This window comes from Somniosus microcephalus, unplaced genomic scaffold (assembly GCF_052327205.1).
Source record: "Somniosus microcephalus isolate GS21.2 unplaced genomic scaffold, FLI_Smic_1.0 unresolved_chr1, whole genome shotgun sequence".
NCBI lineage: Eukaryota > Metazoa > Chordata > Chondrichthyes > Squaliformes > Somniosidae > Somniosus > Somniosus microcephalus.
The window spans coordinates 4,957,516-4,975,427 of record NW_028225179.1 but is presented as its reverse complement, the minus strand read 5'-3'; the positions used below and the strand labels follow the sequence as shown (position 1 = coordinate 4,975,427).

At 49.8% G+C, this 17,912-nt stretch overlaps 1 protein-coding gene across 4 annotated transcripts in view; it reads right to left on the bottom strand.

The window, feature by feature from the left end:
• Positions 1-9,305: 9,305 nt before the first annotated feature.
• Positions 9,306-17,912, bottom strand: part of LOC147093335 (uncharacterized) — a 32,861-nt gene continuing 24,254 nt past the window's right edge. For all 4 annotated transcript variants that reach the window (XM_085974268.1, XM_085974266.1, XM_085974267.1 and 1 more), the window contains one exon: positions 9,306-11,052. In XM_085974268.1, the coding sequence (XP_085830394.1) occupies positions 9,306-10,943 (1,638 nt within the window). In that variant the 5' untranslated portion in view covers positions 10,944-11,052. The remainder of the gene's footprint in view (positions 11,053-17,912) is intronic.

Genomic DNA, 17,912 nt, shown 5'->3' with positions numbered 1-17,912 from the left:
AACGACGACTCGACTCTGGGTGACCCTACGTCAGGTGGGGTTACATGTAGCGTGACATGAACCCAAGATCGTGGTTGAGGCCGTCCTCATGTGTGTGGAACTTGGCTATCAGTTTCTGCTCGACGATTTTGCGTTGTCGTGTGTCTCGAAGGCCGCCTTGGAGAATGCTTACCCGAAGATCGGAGGTTGAATGTCCTTGACTGCTGAAGTGTTCCCTGACTGGGAGGGAACACTCCTGCCTGGCGATTGTTGCGCGGTGTCCGTTCATCTGTTGTCGCAGTGTCTGCATGGTCTCGCCGATGTACCATGCTCCGGGGCATCCTTTCTCCAGTCCCTTGTTCAGGGCCCGGGGCCCGGGGAGGCTGTGGGCCTTTATTCCCCGCATTGGACACAAGGCTCTTTGTCTCACAACACACTGGCTCAGGTTTTAATAGAGACTTTTTAAATTCATCAATAAAAGCAGATAAATCTCGTGGAACAAAATATTTAATATTTGGGAGTAAAAATAATGTTATTTTTCCTCTGTGGAATTTGTTAGTTTCCGACAATAACAACGATTTGTATTTATAGAATGTATTTAATGTAGTAAAATGTCCCAACATGCTTCACGGGAGCGTTACAAAACAAAATTTGACACCAGGTACAAACCAAGCATATTCCCATAAGGAGGAAAGATGGGGCGACCAAAGCTCAAGCTCCCTGGATGACAAAGGATGTAGACGTTAGAATAAAACAGAAAAAGGAGGTTTACAACAAATGTCAGGTACAGAATGCAGTCAAAAACCAGAATAGAGAGCGTGGGGGGAAATTGAAAAAGGATATATGAAAGAAAGACTTGCATTGATATAGCGCCTTTCACAACCACCAGACATCTCAAAGCTCTTTACAGCCAATGAAGTACATTTGAAGTGGAGTCATTGTTGTAATGTGGGAAACACGGCAGCCAATTTGTGCTCAGCAAGCTCCCACAAACAGCATTGTGATAATAACCAGGTAATCTGTTTTTGTTATGTTGGTTGAGGGATAAATATTGGCCAGGACACCGGGGATAACTCCCCTACTTGTCTTCAAAAGAGTGCCATGGGATCTTTTACATCCACCTGAGAGAGCAGACGGGACCTCAGTTTAAAGTCTCATCAGAAACAGTGCAGCACTCCCTCAGCACTGCACTGGAGTGTCAGCCTAGCTTTATGTGCTCAAGTCCCTGGAGTGGGACTAGAACCCACAACCTTCTGACTCAGAGAGCAAGTGTGCTGCCCACTGAGCCACAGCTGACACAAGGGAGAGAATACAAGAAAAGATTAGTGGGTAATGTAAAAGGGAACCCAAAAATCTTTTATAAACATATGAATAGTAAAAGGATAGTTAAAGGAATGGTGGGGCCGATTAGGGACCAAATAGGAGCTCATCATACGGAGGCAGAGGGCGTGGCTGAGGTACTGAATGAGTACTTAGCATCTGTCTTCACAAAAGAAGAGGATGAAGTTAATGTCGCAGTAGAGGAGGGGGGAGTAGAGAAATTGGATAAAAATGGATAGAAAGGAGGTGCTAAATAGGTTGTCATCACTCAAAGTTAACAAGTCACCCAGTCCAGGTGGATGCATCCTAGATTGCAGAGGGAAGCTAGGGTGGAGATAGCAGAAGCTCCGACCACAATCTTTCAATCTCCCTCAGATATATGGGAGTGGTGCCAGAGGACTGGAGGATTGCAAATGTTACACCCTGTTTAAAAAAAGGGAAGAGGGATAAACCTGGTAACTACAGGCCAATCAGTCTCATGTCAGTGGTGTAGGTGGGCATCCTTTACCTGGTTTACGGTAATTTACCTGGTCAGGCAGCCTTTGCCACTGCACTGTGACCAATTCCAATCAGCGGTTTTGAATCGCTAAACCCCCCCCTCCAGTTCTGACTTGAGGAACTGATAATTAATGATATATTAAAAACGGACAAATGGTCTGGATGCAAGAAAGTGACTGATGTGCTATCAATTCCTCATAAAAGACAGTTAATTAATAGGCTTTTATTAGCAAAGAACAGAGCATGCCTCTCGTGGTTGCCTGGTATCCAAAAGGGCAGGGGGCTGCAGAGCAGTCACCTTTATACCCGGGCATGTGGGTGGAGCCAGGGGCGGAGTCAGCTGAGGCATGCATAGGCACAACAGTGTGCAACAACAACAACAACAACAATAACAAACAGTGGTTTACCACATTCACCCCTTGTTTAAAATTGAGTCCGGCGGGGTGAAGTGTACTAAAAGGTCGTGTAACCTAAAAGTTCGTGTAATTAAGTCTATCAGGTGGCCTTGTATGCCGTCCTGATCATCGTAGCAGCGGCGGTGATGGTGCAGCATCCAACGCCGAACCTGGCGTCTCGTTGAGAGGTTGTGTAGTCAATGGCGGGTCCTGGGGCTGCGGCATGCCGTCTACAGGGGTTGGGGTGTGGGTAGTGGTGGGTGGCGATGGTGATGTCTCAGGGGCACCCGAAGGTGCGAGGTCTCATGTGGAGACTGTGTCCTCCCGCCCGTCCGGGTACGCTACGTAAGCATACTGGGGGTAGGCGTGGGTAGTGGTGGGTGGCGAAGGAAGTGTTTCGGGAGCACCCGAAGGTGCGAGGTCTCGTATGGAGACTGTGTCCTCCCGCCCGTCCGGGTACACCACGTAAGCATACAGAGGGTTGGCATGGAGGAGGCTCACCCTCTCGACCAGGGGGTCCGTCTTATGGGACCTCACGTGCTTCCGCAGTAGGACGAGTCCTGGAGAAGTCAGCCATGTCGGTAACGAGACCCCCGACGTGGACTTCCTGGGGAAGGAGAACATTCTCTCATGAGGGGTGGCATTGGTGGCTGTACAGAGCAGTGACCGAATGGAATGGAGCGCCGCAGGGAGGACCTCCTGCCAGCGAGAGGTCGGAAGGCCCTCAGATTTCAAGTTTAAAAGGACTGCCTTCCAGACAGTCGCATTCTCTCTTTCCACCTGGCCATTCCCCCGGGGGTTGTAGCTGGTGATCCTGCTTGTAGCAATACCTCTCGCGAGCAGGTACTGATGAAGTTCGTCGCTCATAAAGGATGAGCCCCTGTCGCTATGAATATAGCTAGGGAAACCGAACAATGCGAAGAGGTCATTCAGACATTTAATGACCGTGGTACTGGTCGTGTCTGAGCAAGGGATGGCAAACGGGAAACGGGAGTACTCATCAATTATATTGAGGAAGTACACATTGCGGTCAGAGGAGGGGAGGGGCCCTTTAAAATCGTCGCTCAGCCGCTCGAAGGGGCGCGTGGCTTTGATCAGGCTCGCTCTGTCTGGCCTATTAAAATGCGGTTTGCACTCGGCACAGATTTGGCAGTTCCTGGTCAAGGTCCTGACCTCCTCGATGGAGTAGGGCAGGTTACGGGATTTGATGAAATGGAAAAACCTGGTGACGCCCGGGTGGCAGATGTCATTGTGGAGGGTCTTCAGTCTATCAACCTGCGCGTTGGCGCATGTACCACGTGATAGGGCATCTGGGGGCTCATTGAGTTTCCCAGGCCGGTACAAGATATCGTAATTGTAGGTGGAGAGTTCGATTCTCCACCTCAAGATCTTGTCATTCTTGATTTTGCCCCTCTGCTTATTATTAAACATAAAAGCTACTGACCGCTGGTCAGTGAGCAGGGTAAATCGTTTTCCGGCCAGGTAATGCCTCCAATGTCACACAGCTTCCACAATGGCCTGGGCCTCCTTTTCGACAGAGGAGTGTCGAATCTCGGGGCCCTGGAGGGTCCTTGAGAAAAAGGCCACGGGTCTCCCCGCCTGGTTAAGGGTTGCAGCTAGGGCAAAGTCGGATGCGTCGCTCTCCACTTGGAAAGGGATGGACTCATCCACTGCGTGCATTGTGGCCTTCGCAATATCTCTTTTTATGAGAGTGAAGGCTGCACATGCCTCTGCTGTCAGGGGGAAGGAGGCGGACTTGATGAGGGGTCTGGCTTTGTCTGCATAGTTGGGCACCCACTGAGCATAGTAAGAGAAAAACCCTAGGCATCTCTTCAGTGCTTTTTGGCAGTGAGGGAGGGGGAGCTCCATAAGGGGGCGCATTCTGTCGGGGTCGGGGCCGATGACTCCGTTCTCCACTACGCAGCCAAGAATCGCAAGGCGCGTGGTACGAAACATACATTTGTCCTTGTTGTATGTTAGATTCAGCCGCTGGGCCATACAGAGGAATTTCTCTAGGTTAACATCATGGTCCTGCTGGTCGTGGCCGCAGATGGTGACGTTGTCTAGATAGGGGAAAGTGGCCTGGAGCGCGTTCTGGTCAACCATCCGGTCCATCTCCCGTTGGAAGACTGAAACCCCGTTGGTGACGCCGAAGGGAACTCTGAGGAAGTGGTAGAGATGACCGTCAGCTTCAAAAGCTGTGTACTGGCGGTCCTCAGCCCTGATGGGGAGCTGGTGGTATGCCGACTTCAGATCAATCGCCGAGAACACCCGGTATTGTGCTATCTGATTGACCATGTCAGATATGCGGGGGAGTGGGTATGCATCCAATTGGGTGTAGCGATTGATCGTCTGGCTGTAGTCAATAACTAGGCGCTGTTTTCCACCAGTCTTCACTGCCACCACTTGTGCTCGCCATGGGCTGGTGCTACTTTCAATAATCCCTTCCTTCAGGAGTCTTGCTACCTCGGATTTATGAAGCTCCTATCCCCGGCACTGTAACGCCTGCTTTTGGTAGCGATGGGCTTACAGTCGTGGGTGAGGTTAGCGAACAAGGAGGGGGGGGGACTTTAAGGGTGGAGAGGCTGCAAATGGTGCGCGGCGGGCGATTTAAAAGCTGCTGGCTGCAGACTGTGAGTGGGGGGAGGGGTCCGTCGTATGCTAATGTGACACTTTTAAGGTGGCACTGAAAATCCAACCCCAGTAGAACGGCAGCGCAGAGATGGGGCAGGACCAGAAGTTTAAAATTTTTGTATTCTGTGCCCCGTACTGAAAGGGTCACCATACAGTAGCCACCGACGTCCACTGACTGGGCTTTGGAAGCCATAGAGATCCGATGGCGCATCGGCAGGACCGGGAGAGAGTAACTGCGCACCGTGTCGGGGTGGATAAAGCTCTCCATGCTCCCGCTGTCAAAAAGGCAGGTAGTGGCGCGGCCGTTTACCGTAATGTCCATCATGGACCTGGACAGTTGATGAGGGAGAGATTGGTCCAGCGTCACGGAGGCCAGTGTATGGTCAAGCGAGTCGATGTGGTCATCAGATGAGGCGGTGGTTGAGTCCGGGTCCCCCGTGATTGAAGTTGGAGGCGTCCAAGATGGCGGACAAAATGGCGGCGCCCATGATCCCGATCCCCACGCAGCTGGGGGAGCACAAGATGGTGGACAAGATGGCTGCCCCCACGGTTCGCACGCGGCACTGCTGGCGTTAGCGGTTTTACCTTTGCAGGCACTGACATAGTGTCCTTTCTTCCTGCAGCCGGAGCAGGTAGCGTTTTTCGCCAGGCAGCGTGCTCTGGGGTGTTTTGCCTGGCCACAAAAATAACATTTCTGTGCCTTGGACATCGCTGCAGCAGTTGGAGGTGGTGGTCCCATGACCCAAGGTTGCGGCGTCCATGGTGCGGAGCGGTTAGGGGAGAAAGCGTCCATATTCCTGTGGGCCGCGTCGAGCGAGAGGGACACTGCCTTTTTCAGGTCTATTTCTCCCTTCTCCAACAGTCTCTGCCGGGAGTAGTCGGACCTTAGACCCGCAACAAAAGCATCTCGGATCAGTCCCTCCGTGTGTGCTGCGGCTGATACTTCTTTGCAATCGCAGCCTCGGCCGAGTATCTGTAGTGCCCGTAGGAAAGCCTCCACCGATTCCCCGGGCTGCTGTCTGCGGGATCTTAAGAGGTGCCGGGCATAGACCGTATTTACCGGGCGTGCGTATTGCCCTTTAAGCAGATCGATAGCCGCCGCGTAGGTCGTCGCGTCCTGGATTAGTGTATAAACTTGGTGGCTCACCTTTGAGGCCAGGATTTCCAGCTTGTTTTCGTCTAGGGTCACAGTTGAGGCTTCCAGGTAAGCCTCGAAGCAACGCAGCCATTGAGCGAATTTGGTAGCCGAACCCGCTTCTTGGGGGGTCTAGGTCCAGGCATGTTGGTCTGAGGGCTCGCAGCAGCGCCTGCTGCTCAACGTTTGGCGCCGTCGGTTGATGCAGCTCCTGCTGTTCAGCATTTGGACCCGACATTTTGTTTTGCTAATAAAATTGATGCGCTATCAATTCCTCATAAAAGACAGAGAGTTAATTAATAGGCTTTTATTAGCAAAGAACAGAGCATGCCTCTCGTGGTTGCCTGGTATCCAAAAGGGCAGGGGGCTGCAGAGCAGTCACCTTTATACCCGGGCATGTGGGTGGAGCCAGGGGCGGAGTCAGCTGAGGCATGCATAGGCACAACAGTGTGCAACAACAACAACAACAATAACAAACAGTGGTTTACCACAATGACATTTTATTAAAACTAAAGAAACTACACCACACGATCAAAGTAATCACGGTAAAATTGTTTAACAGGGAAAGGCAGATGGCAAAAACGAGGGATAAATGGCTACAATGTTAACCTTACAATCTTAGCAACATTTCCCTTAAATTACCACCCCTTTACTTCTCACTAGATTGTCTTGCGAGTGGGTCAAAACCTTGTTCACCTGCAGTCCAAAGAGTAAGAGACAAAAAAGGGGGCGGAGGACTTCCTGGGCTTAATCTTTATACCCTGGGAGTCCCTGTTGTTTTTGCGCCGAAAAGGTCCGTGCGCAATTTTGCGCCGAAAAGTCCGAATACACAAGAGAAGGGCTTTTAACTTCCTCCATTCATACATGGAGACATCACGTAGTAGAGTCAATTTCAGTGAATGGATGTGTGTAAACAACCCATTGTGCTTGCCGTCCGATGATTGGCTGATTCAAACGGGCTACTCCCCAGTGTAAACAAGCAGCTTGTAGGTTACCGGACCCATCCAATATCACAGGGTGACTGACAGCTCGGGCTCCATTCAAACTTACTACAGGGCAGCGCTGAGCTTTTCATATGCTAACAGCCTGTCTGTCCTTTTCTGCTGCCTTTTAAAATTCTGTTTCCATGAGGTCTGTTCAGCCATTTTTATGCCCTGGGCAATTTAAACAGTCCAAAACACAAGACTACATCTTTTAATAAAATGTACAATCTTAAAGTGTGCGATTTTCACAAAGTTCTTTGATTCCAGTGTCCAAGTGCTGCCTAGCTTACGAGCTTTTTAACGCAGCCTTTTGCGGTTCTGGGTCTGTTTTAAAACATTGTCCAACCCAGAGACAATTTAAATCACACAAGTCTTCGTCCACAATGTGGATTAATATTTCCCAATCTTCGGGGGCTGAGGCGATTTTGCGACCCCTACAGTGGTGGGTGAACGACTAGAGACCATTGTCAAGGACAAAATTAATTCTCACTTGGAGAAGCATGGGTTAATAAGGGGCAGCCAGTATGGATTTGTTAAAGGTAAATCATGTCTGATTAACCTGATTGAGTTCTCTGATGAAGTGACAGAGGGTTGATGAAGGTAGTGCAGCAGATGTTGTATATATGGACTTTCAAAAGGCATTTGATAAAGTACCACTTAAGAGACTTACTCTGAAAATAGAAGCAGAGGGAATTAAAGGGCTGATGGTAATTTGAGTATATAATTGGCTAAGGGAGAGGAGGCAGTGAGCAGTGCTGAGGGATGTTTTTCTGACTGGAGGGAAGTATGCAGTGGGTTCCCCCAGGGGTCGGAATTAGGACCATTGCTTTTCTTGTTAGACATAAATGACCTGGACTTGGGTATAGGTGAACAATTTCAAAGTTTACGGATGATACTATTTACTATGTTGCCAAGTTTTGTGAGTGTAGTAGTAGCAGACTTCAGAAGGACAGAGACAGACTGTGAAATGAGCAGACACAAGGCAGATGAAATTAAATGAGGATAAGTGTGAAGTGATGCACTTTGGGAGAAACAACAGGGAGAGGCCGTATAATCTAAATGGGACTATTTTGAGGGGGTGCAAGAGCAGAGGGACCTGGGGGTCCATATTCACAAGTCTTTGAAAGTGCCACGGCAAGTTGGTGAGGCGGTTCAGAAAGCGTATGGGATACTTGGCTTTGTAAATAGGGCCATTGAATACAAAAACAAGGAAGTTACACTAAACCTTTACAAATCACTAGTTAGGAACATAGGACAGGAGGAGGCCATTCAGCCCCTCGAGCCTGTTCCGCCATTCAATGAGATCATGGCTGATCTGCGACCTAACTCCATACACCCGCCTTTGGCCCATATCCCTTAATACCTTTGGTTAACAAAAACCTATCAATCTCAGATTTAAAATTAACAATTGACCGAGCATCAATTGCTGTTTGCGGAAGAGAGTTCCAAACCTCTACCACCCTTTGTGTGTAGAAGTGTTTCCTAATTTCACTCCTGAAAGGTCTGGCTCTAATTTTTAGACTCTGCCCCCAGTCCTAGAATCCCCAACCAGCAGAAATAGTTTCTCTCTATCTACCCTATCTGTTCCCCTTAATATCCTGAAAACTTCGATCAGATGACCTCTTAATCTTCTAAATTCCAGGGATTACAACCCTAATTTGTGTAATCCCTCCTCATAACTTAACCCTTGAAGTCCAGATATCATTCTGGTAAACCTACGCTGCACTCCCTCCAAGGCCAATATATCCTTCCTAAGGTGTGGTGCCCAGAACTGCTCACAGTGCTCCAGGTGTGGTCTAACCAGGGTTTTGTACAGCTGCAGGGTTTTGGCCTCAGCTGGAGTCTTGTGTACAGTTCTGGGTGCCACACTTTAGGAAGGATGTCAAGGCCTTGGAGAGGGTGCAGAGGAGGTTGACCAGGATGGTACCAGGGATGAGGGACTTCAGTTATGTGGAGAGATTGGAGAAGCTGGGATTGTTCCCCTTAGAGCAGAGAAGGTTAAGAGGAGACCTAATAGAGATGTTCAAAATGATGAGGGGATTTGATCGAGCAAGTAGGGAGAAACTGTTCACTTTGGCAAGTGGGTCGGTAACCAAAGGTCACAGATTTAAAATAGTTGCTAAAAGAACTAGAGGGGAAATGAGGAGAATTGTTTTCATACAGAGGGTTGTTAAGATCTGGCTGGAACGCACCATCTGAAAGGATGCTGGAATCAGGTTCCACAGGAACGTTCAAACAGTAATTGGACGAGTCCTTGAAGAGGACTAGTTTGCAGAGTTCTGGGGATAAAGCTGGGGTGTGGGACTAAATTGGACAGCTCTTTCAAAGACACGATGGGCCGAATCACCTCCTTCTGTGCTGTTAGATTCTATGATCAGTGTGAAGTCCCTGGTGTCTCTTCAACTCCCCGGAGCTTTTAAAGCTCTTCCCACAGTCAGAACATTTAAAGGGCCTCTCGTCAGTGTGAACTCGCTGATGTGTCAGCAGGTTGGTTAACTGAGTGAATCCCTTCCCACACACAGAGCAGGTGAACGGTCTCTCCCCAGTGTGTAGGTGTTGGTGTCGCTGGAGGTCCCCAGAGCTTTTAAAACTCTTCCCACACTCAGAACATTTAAAGGGTCTCTCATTAGTGTGAACTCGCTGGTGCCCCTTCAGCTGCCCGGAGCTTTTAAAGCTCTTCCCACAGTCAGAACATTTAAAGGGCCTCTCGTCAGTGTGAACTCGCTGATGTGTCAGCAGGTTGGATGACTGAGTGAATCCCTTCCCACACACAGAGCAGGTGAACGGTCTCTCCCCAGTGTGAACTCGCTGGTGTACCAGCAGGCGGGATGCCTGAGTGAATCCCTTCCCACACACAGAGCAGGTGAATGGTCTCTCCCCAGTGTGAACTCGCTGATGTACCAGCAGGGTGGTTGACTGAGTGAATCCCTTCCCACACGCGGAGCAGGTGAACGGCCTCTCCCCAGTGTGTAGGAGCCAGTGTCTCTTCAACTCCCCGGAGCTTTTAAAGCTCATCCCACAGTCAGAACATTTAAAGGGTCTCTCGTCACTGTGAACTTGCTGATGTACCAGCAGGTGGGATGAATCAGTGAATCCCTTCCCACACGCAGAGCAGGTGAACGGTCTCTCCCCAGTGTGTAGGAGCCAGTGTCCCTTCAGCTCCCGGGGGCTTTTAAAGCTCTTCCCACAGTCAGAACATTTAAAGGGTCTCTCGTCAGTGTGAATAAGTTGGTGTCGCTTTAGTTCCCCGGGGCTTTTAAAGCTCTTCCCACAGTTAGGACACTGAAATGGTCTCCCATCAGTGTGAACTCCCTGGTGTCCCTTCAGATACCGAGCGCTTTTAAAGCTCTTCCCACAGTCAGAACATTGAAATGGTCTCTCGTCAGTGTGAATAAGTTGGTGTCGCTTTAGTTCCCCGGGGCTTTTAAAGCTCTTCCCACAGTTAGAACACTGAAATGGTCTCCCATCAGTGTGAACTCCCTGGTGTCCCTTCAGATACCGAGCGCTTTTAAAGCTCTTCCCACAGACAGAACATTGAAAGGGTCTCTCATCAGTGTGGACAAGTTGGTGTAGCTTTAGATCCCCGGGGCTTTTAAAGCTCTTCCCACAGTCAGAACATTGAAATGGTCTCTCATCAGTGTGGACAAGTTGGTGTAGCTTTAGTTCCTTGGGGCTTTTAAAGCTCTTCCCACAGTCAGAACATTGAAATGGTCTCTCCTCAGTGTGAACTCCCTGGTGTGTTTGCAGGTGGGATGAACAAACAAATCCCTTTCCACACACGGAGCAGGTGAACAGACTGTCCCTGGTGTGACTGCCCCGTTGAACTTCCAATGCAGACGGGGAACTGAAGCCCTTCCCGCCGTCCCCACCTTTACCCGGTTTCTCCCTGGTGTGACGGTGCACGTGTCTCACCAGGTCAGGCGATCGGCTGAATCCGCGTCCACACACTGAACACGTGTGCGGTTTGTCTGCGTTGCGATCCCTGCTCTCTCCTTCCATGTGCAAAGGCCGATGATATTCAGGTCCTGATGAATCCAGCGACTCTGTCAGATCTTGACGTGATGTTTGGTCTGAGCTTCCCGCCTGTAACTGCTCCACTTCTATAACCCTGTAAATTGAGATCAGAAAAGGATCAGAGCAAACTGTTGTTTAATTTTCCCCTTTCCGAACCTAGGGGCAGTGAAGCTGATTTTCAGGCCCCAGCTGCTGCACAGGTTGGTTGAAAGGATCAGCAGTAATGGCGGCTGTAATACCCACAAGGCCCCGGCTCTGCAGAAAGTGCTCTGTTGACTCTGAGTCCCGCGCATGTGCTCATGGCCCCACGCTCTCCCTCCTGCTCTACAATCGCCCGTCCCGATCGGTCCGCAACATGCATGCTCAGCACACAAAACCCCGCGGTTGGAACATCGGGCGTGCATGCGGAGCCGCAACATCTGGTACGCGTGCGCGGCTCAGGTGGGGGCGAGTCGGTGTTTCGCCTCAGCCGCCAGGGAGGTGCGCATGCGCAGGACGACCCAACATTCTTCCTGTCAGCAATCACTCCCTCGTTTCTTTAATAAAAACAGAAAATGCTGGAAATACTCAGCAGGTCAGGCAGCATCTGTGGAGAGAGAAACAGAGTTAACGTTTCAGGTCGTTGACCATTCATCAGAACTGCTTGCTCTTTAGTGTCAGCTGTGGCTCAGTGGGTAGCACTCTCGCCTCTGAGTCAGAAAGTTGTGGGTTCATAGTCCCACTCCAGAGACTTGAGCACAAAAATACAGGCTGACACTCCAGTGCAGTGCTGAGGGAGTGCGGCACTGTCGGAGGTGCCGTCTTTCGGATGAGATGTTAAATTGAGGCTCTGTTTGCTCTCTCAGGTGGATGTAAAAGATCCCATGGCATTATTTCAGGAAAGAAAGACTTGCATTTATATAGTGCCACCAGATATCCTAAAGTGCTTTACAGCCAATGAAGTACTACAATGAAGTAGTCAGTGTTGTAATGTGGGAAAGAGCAGGGGAATTATCCCCAGTGTCCGAGCCAATGTTTATCCCTCAATCAACATAAAAAAATGATAGATTATCTGGTCATTATCACATTGCTGTTTGTGGGAGCTTGCTGTGCGCTAATTGACTGCCGCATTTCCTACATTACAACAGTGACTACACTGCAAAAGTACTTCATTAGCTGTAAAGTACTTTGGGATGTCCGGTGGTGGTGAAAGGCGCTATATAAATGCAAGTCTTTCTTTCTTCACTGGTCTCACCAGCGACCTCTTCTGGCGGTTGGTTGATTGACAGACGAGAGTCCGCGCATGCGCACAGGGAGCGGCAGTTTGGGCCGAGTCCGGCACAGCGACCCCTCCCGGTCACAAAGGGTAATGACCGCGCATGCCCGGAGGAGACCAACCCCCCTCCCCCCACTCGGAGCTGCGCGTGCGCACTCGGATCCTGCCGGATGGAGTCGGCGCGGGGCCATTCCGGGGAAAGGCCTTGGTGTCGGTTCCAGAGTCGCGATCGGTGACGCGGTGAGTTTTCTCCGCTCCGATTGGCTGGAGAATGGCGCGGGGTGCATCGGGAGAGAATCGAGAGAAATAGAAAAACCTCAGAGTCCGCGAGGCCCCGGACCGAGCGGCGGCACTTGGACTGTGCACGTGATCTCCTCGGGGACACGTCACCCGGGCCCGCGGCCTGATTGACGGCAGCTTCCGACCAATAGGGAGCGAGCGGGGCGGGGCTGGAGGAGCGAGCCGGCGGCAGGTCCTCCAACCAATCGGAGAGCCCGAGGGGCGGGACTAGCAGCACCCAGTGGGCGGGGCTGGAGGAGTGAGCCGGCGGCGGGCGCTCCAACCAATCGGGGAGCCCGAGGGGCGGGACTAGTGACACCCAGTGGGCGGGACTGGAGGAGTGAGCCGGCGGCGGGTCCTCCAACCAATCGGGGAGCCCGAGGGGCGGGACTAGCGGCATCCAGTGGGCGTGGCTGGAGGAGCGAGCCGGCGGCGGGTCCTCCAACCAATCGGGGAGCCCGAGGGGCGGGACTAGCGGCACCCAGTGGGCGGGGCTGGAGGAGCGAGCCGGCGGCGGGTCCTCCAACCAATCGGGGAGCCCGAGGGGCGGGACTAGCGCCGGCTGATTGTCTGATCCGCAGGGCAGCGAGTTTCTCCAGTCCCTTGTTCAGGGCCCAGGGCCCGGGGAGGCTGTGGGCCTTTATTCCCCGCATTGGACACAAGGCTCTTTATCTCAGGCATAGGGTGACGTCGCACTGAAACTTTCCGTCCTCCTTTACAAAGATGGCTGCCGTTAACCTGGGCCTGTAAGGGGAAGAAATCCCCGGAACTGCAAACACGGGATCTTCAGGTTATTATTCGGGGCTTGCCTCCTGCACGAGTTGTTTATGAAGCCTCCCCACCCACCTACCGGTCCATTACTCCCCTCCGTCGCGATTTTTACCGGCTGCACCATCGCGCTCCCGGCTTCAGCTCCTCTCCATCTCCAGTAACGCACTGCGCATGCTCAATATACCGGCCCCCCTCCCGCGCCTGCGCGCTGGGCTCTTGTAGTCTGGGTGCGGCACGTGGTCCACCGCGGGGAATGCTGGGTAAAAGACCAGATTAGTGAATGGAACATGATTTACTGTGATCAGATTGAGGACTGAACCATGTTCATTCTAGTAGTCATGGTTTGTTTCTGCTGATCTTAATAACTCCTGTATCTGCGCTGGAGATTAATATTCTGTTTAAATAGTGAATAAATAAAGCTCGAGGAACAGCACCTCATCTTTCGATTCGGCACTTTACAGCCTTCTGGACTCAACATTGAGTTCAACAATTTCAGACTTTAACACTTACTCCCATTTTTCATGCTGTATGATTTTGCCATCCCCATTTGCAACATTTTCCAAGACTCGGTTTCACAGCCACATCTCTTTCCTCAGCACCTGTCTCCGGTTCCAACTTATTCCACGTGGATTCCAACTGAACTTCCACCCTTCCTGTTTCAGATCCACCCAGGATAACTTTCCTGCCTCTTACCTTAGTAATATCTGTTACATCTCCAGCTTTTTCCAGTTCTGATGAAGGGTCCCAGACCTGAAACGTTAACTCTGTTTCTCTCTCCATGGATCCTGCCTGGCCTGCTGAGTATTTCCAGCATTTTCTGTTGTTATTTCAGTGAATAAATAAGCTTTGTTTCAAACACACAGTGTGTCAAATATTTGATTTCTCCATGATAAGAGAAGGCGAATTGATGTTCTGTTCCAGACTGTTTAATTTTTGGGCCTTTTCTTACTCTAGATTATTTCCGTTCTCATCTCGTTCGCCTTCTTCCACATCAAACCCCAAGCTTGCTCCGTTTACATAGAAACATAGAAGATAGGAGCAGGAGGAGGCCATTCGGCCCCTTGAGCCTGCTCCGCCATTCAATGAGATCATGGCTAGTCATCCAAATTCAGTACCCGGTCCCTGCCTTCTCCCCATATCCCTTGATACCTTTAGCTCTAAGAAATATATCTAACTCCTTCTTGAATACATTTAAAGACTTGGCCTCAACCGCCTTCTGTGGTAGAGAATTCCACAGGTTCACCACTCTCTGGGTGAAGAAATTCTTCCTCATCTCTGTCCTAAATGGCTTACCCCTTATCCTTAGACTATGACCCCTGGTTCTGGACTCTCCGACCATCAGGAACATTCTACCTGCATCTAATTTGTCCAGACCTGTCAGAATTATATAAGTTTCGATGAGATCCCCTCTCATTCTTCTAAACTCCAGCGAGTATAAGCTCAATCGACCCAATCTCTCCTCATACGTCATTCCTGCCATCCCAGGGATCAGCCTTGTGAATCTTCGCTGAACTCCTTCCATGGCAAGAACATCCTTCCTCAGATAAGGTGACCAAAACTGCACACAGTACTCAAGGTGTGGTCTCACCAAGGCCCTGTACAACTGCAGCAGGACATCCTTGCTCCTGTACTCAAACCCTTTTGCTATGAAGGCCAACATACCATTTGCCTTCTTCGCCGCCTGCTACACCTGCATGCTTACCTTCAGCGACTGGTGCACAAGGACACCCTGGTCTCGTTGCACTTCCCCTTCTCCCAATCTATTGCCATTCAGATAACAGTCTGCCTTTCTGTTTTTGACACCAAAGTGGATAACCTCGCATTTATCCACGTTATATTGCATCTGTCACGCTTCTGCCCAATCACCCAACCTCTGGGATCTCAGAAAACATCATGAATATACAACTGGTGGATTTGACTGCTGTTTTACAATCATAATTCTCCATTTGTGTGTGTGCCCGTGCATTATAACTATCAATCAGCAGCCTTTCCTTTCCCCACTGTGGAAATGTAAAAGCGATTGTTAATTCAGTACCAGTTTGAGTCTTTGTAAAATTCAGTACTTTGCTGTTTCACTAACGCTGCCACTAGTGTAATAAACACACAACAGCAACAGAGGGGCAAGGAGAATGTATGAGAAATGATTAGTGGTAACATAATAGGGAACACTAATGCCTTTTATAAACATATAAAGCGTGAAAGAATAGTCCAAGGAAAGGTGGGGCCGATTACTGACCAAAAAGGCAATCATCTTGTGGAAGCAGAGGACATGGCTGAGGTACTAAATTAACACTTTGGCTCCATATTCACTAAAGGAGAGGATGCTGCCAATCGTACAGTAAAGGAGGAGGTGGTAGAGAAATTGGACAGGATATAAATCGATTCGGACGATGTACTAAATTGGTTGGCAGGGCTCAAAGTAGAAATGTCACCCGCTCTGCCACAATCTTCCAATCCTTAGATATGGGAAAGGTGCCAGAGGACGGGAGGGCTGCAAACGTTACTTCCCTGTTCAAAAAAGGAGAGCGCGATGAACCAAATAACTACAGGCCACTCAGCTTAACATCGGTGTTATTTCCGAAACACAATTAACCGTCACTTGGAAGAACATGGGTTTATTAGCGACAGACAAAATGGATTTTATTTAAAGGCAAATCTAACCTGGCTGACTTGAATGAGCCATTGGATGAAATAGGAGAGGGTTGATGAAGGTAGTGCAGTTGATGTTCTGTTTCTGGACTTTCAGAAGGCCTTTGATAAAGTACCTCATAATAGACTGGTGAACAAAATTGGAGCCAATGATATTAAAGGAGCAGTGGCAGCGTGGATACTAAATTGGTGAAGGGACAGAAAACAGACAGTAGTTGTGAACCGATATTGTTCACACTGGAGGGAAGTTTACAGTGTCCCCAGGGGGCGGGATTAGGACCACTGCTCTTTTGGATTTATTTCAGTGACATGGACTTAGGTATACAGGGCATAGTTTAAAAGTTTGTCGATGACACGAATCTCGGAAAAGTCGTAAACCGTGAGGAGGACAGCAGAAGACTTCAGGAGGAAATAGTGACACTGGTGAAATTGGCAGACACATGGCAGGTGAAATATAATACAGAGAAGTGTGAAATGCTGCATTTTGGAAGGAAGAATGAGGTGATGCAATTTAAACCAACTGGTACAATTTAAAAGGGTTGCAGGAACAGTAAAACTTGGGGTTATAGATACAGAACTCTTTGACGGTGGCAGGACAGGGCGAGGAGGCTTTTAGAAACGTATATGGGAGCATTGGCTTTATAAATAGAGGCACAGGAACATCGGAACAGGAGTAGGCCACTCATTCACTCCAGCTTGTTCCTCCATTCAATTCGATCATGGCTGAGCTGTATCTTAACTCCATCTCCCCGCCTTGGTTCCATAACCCTAAATACCATTGCCTAACACAAATCTATCAATCACAGTTTGTCATTTTCAATTGACCGAACCTCAACAGCTTCTTGAGGGCGAGTGTTCTAGATTTCCACTACACTGTGTCTGAAGAAATGCTTTGTAACATCACCCCTGAACGGCCTCGCTCTGCGGTTAAGGTTACGTGGACCCCTAGTTCTCTCTGCCCATCCACAGTTCCTAACTTCTAACATCACCCCTGAACGGCCTCGCTCTGCGGTTAAGGTTACGTGGACCCCTCGTTCTCTCTGCCCATCCACAGTTCCTAACTTCTAACATCACCCCTGAACGGCCTCGCTCTGCGGTTAAGGTTACGTGGACCCCTAGTTCTCTCTGCCCATCCACAGTTCCTAACTTCTAACATCACCCCTGAACGGCCTCGCTCTGCGGTTAAGGTTACGTGGACCCCTCGTTCTCTCTGCCCATCCACAGTTCCTAACATCACCCCTGAACGGCCTCGCTCTGCGGTTAAGGTTACGTGGACCCCTCGTTCTCTCTGCCCATCCACAGTTCCTAACTTCTAACATCACCCCTGAACAGCCTCGCTCTGCGGTTAAGGTTACGTGGACCCCTCGTTCTCTCTGCCCATCCACAGTTCCTAACTTCTAACCATTTAGAACATTCTCTGATCGATCCTTTTTAGGTCCAACGTGAATGAGCTCATTTCTTTCTGAAGTGAGGGGAGTGCGACAAACTCGCTCAATCCACTCCAGGAGGGTGGGTTCTCCGGCGTTCTGAATGTTATTTAATATTGGTGTCGCGAGTCTAACGCCCTCGAACGTATATGTGGACACGGTGTCAAGATGTAATGAGAGTGGGAGGAGGCTCCCGTGGAGTATAAACACAGCATAGACCACTTGAGCCGAATGGACTGTTTCTCTGCTGCAGTTTCGATGTAAATCTAATCTGCCCCGAACTGTCACAAACTCCAATCTCTGTGACTGTGACCATGGTGTGTAACCCTTCCTTGTCCATCATTCACCTTCCCACAGCATTCGATATAGTCTCATCTGGCATTCTTTTCCATGTCATGGCCTCCACTGTCCATCCCATAAAACTGATCCTCATGTGCTTCCTGTCCTAGCTCCCTGATCGCAGATCGCAAATCTCCAGCAATGGGTTAACTTTTGTCTTTCTATCCACACCTATATTGTTGGCCAATATTGAACCGATGATGCTGCTTCTGGTGCATAGTAACCGATTACTGT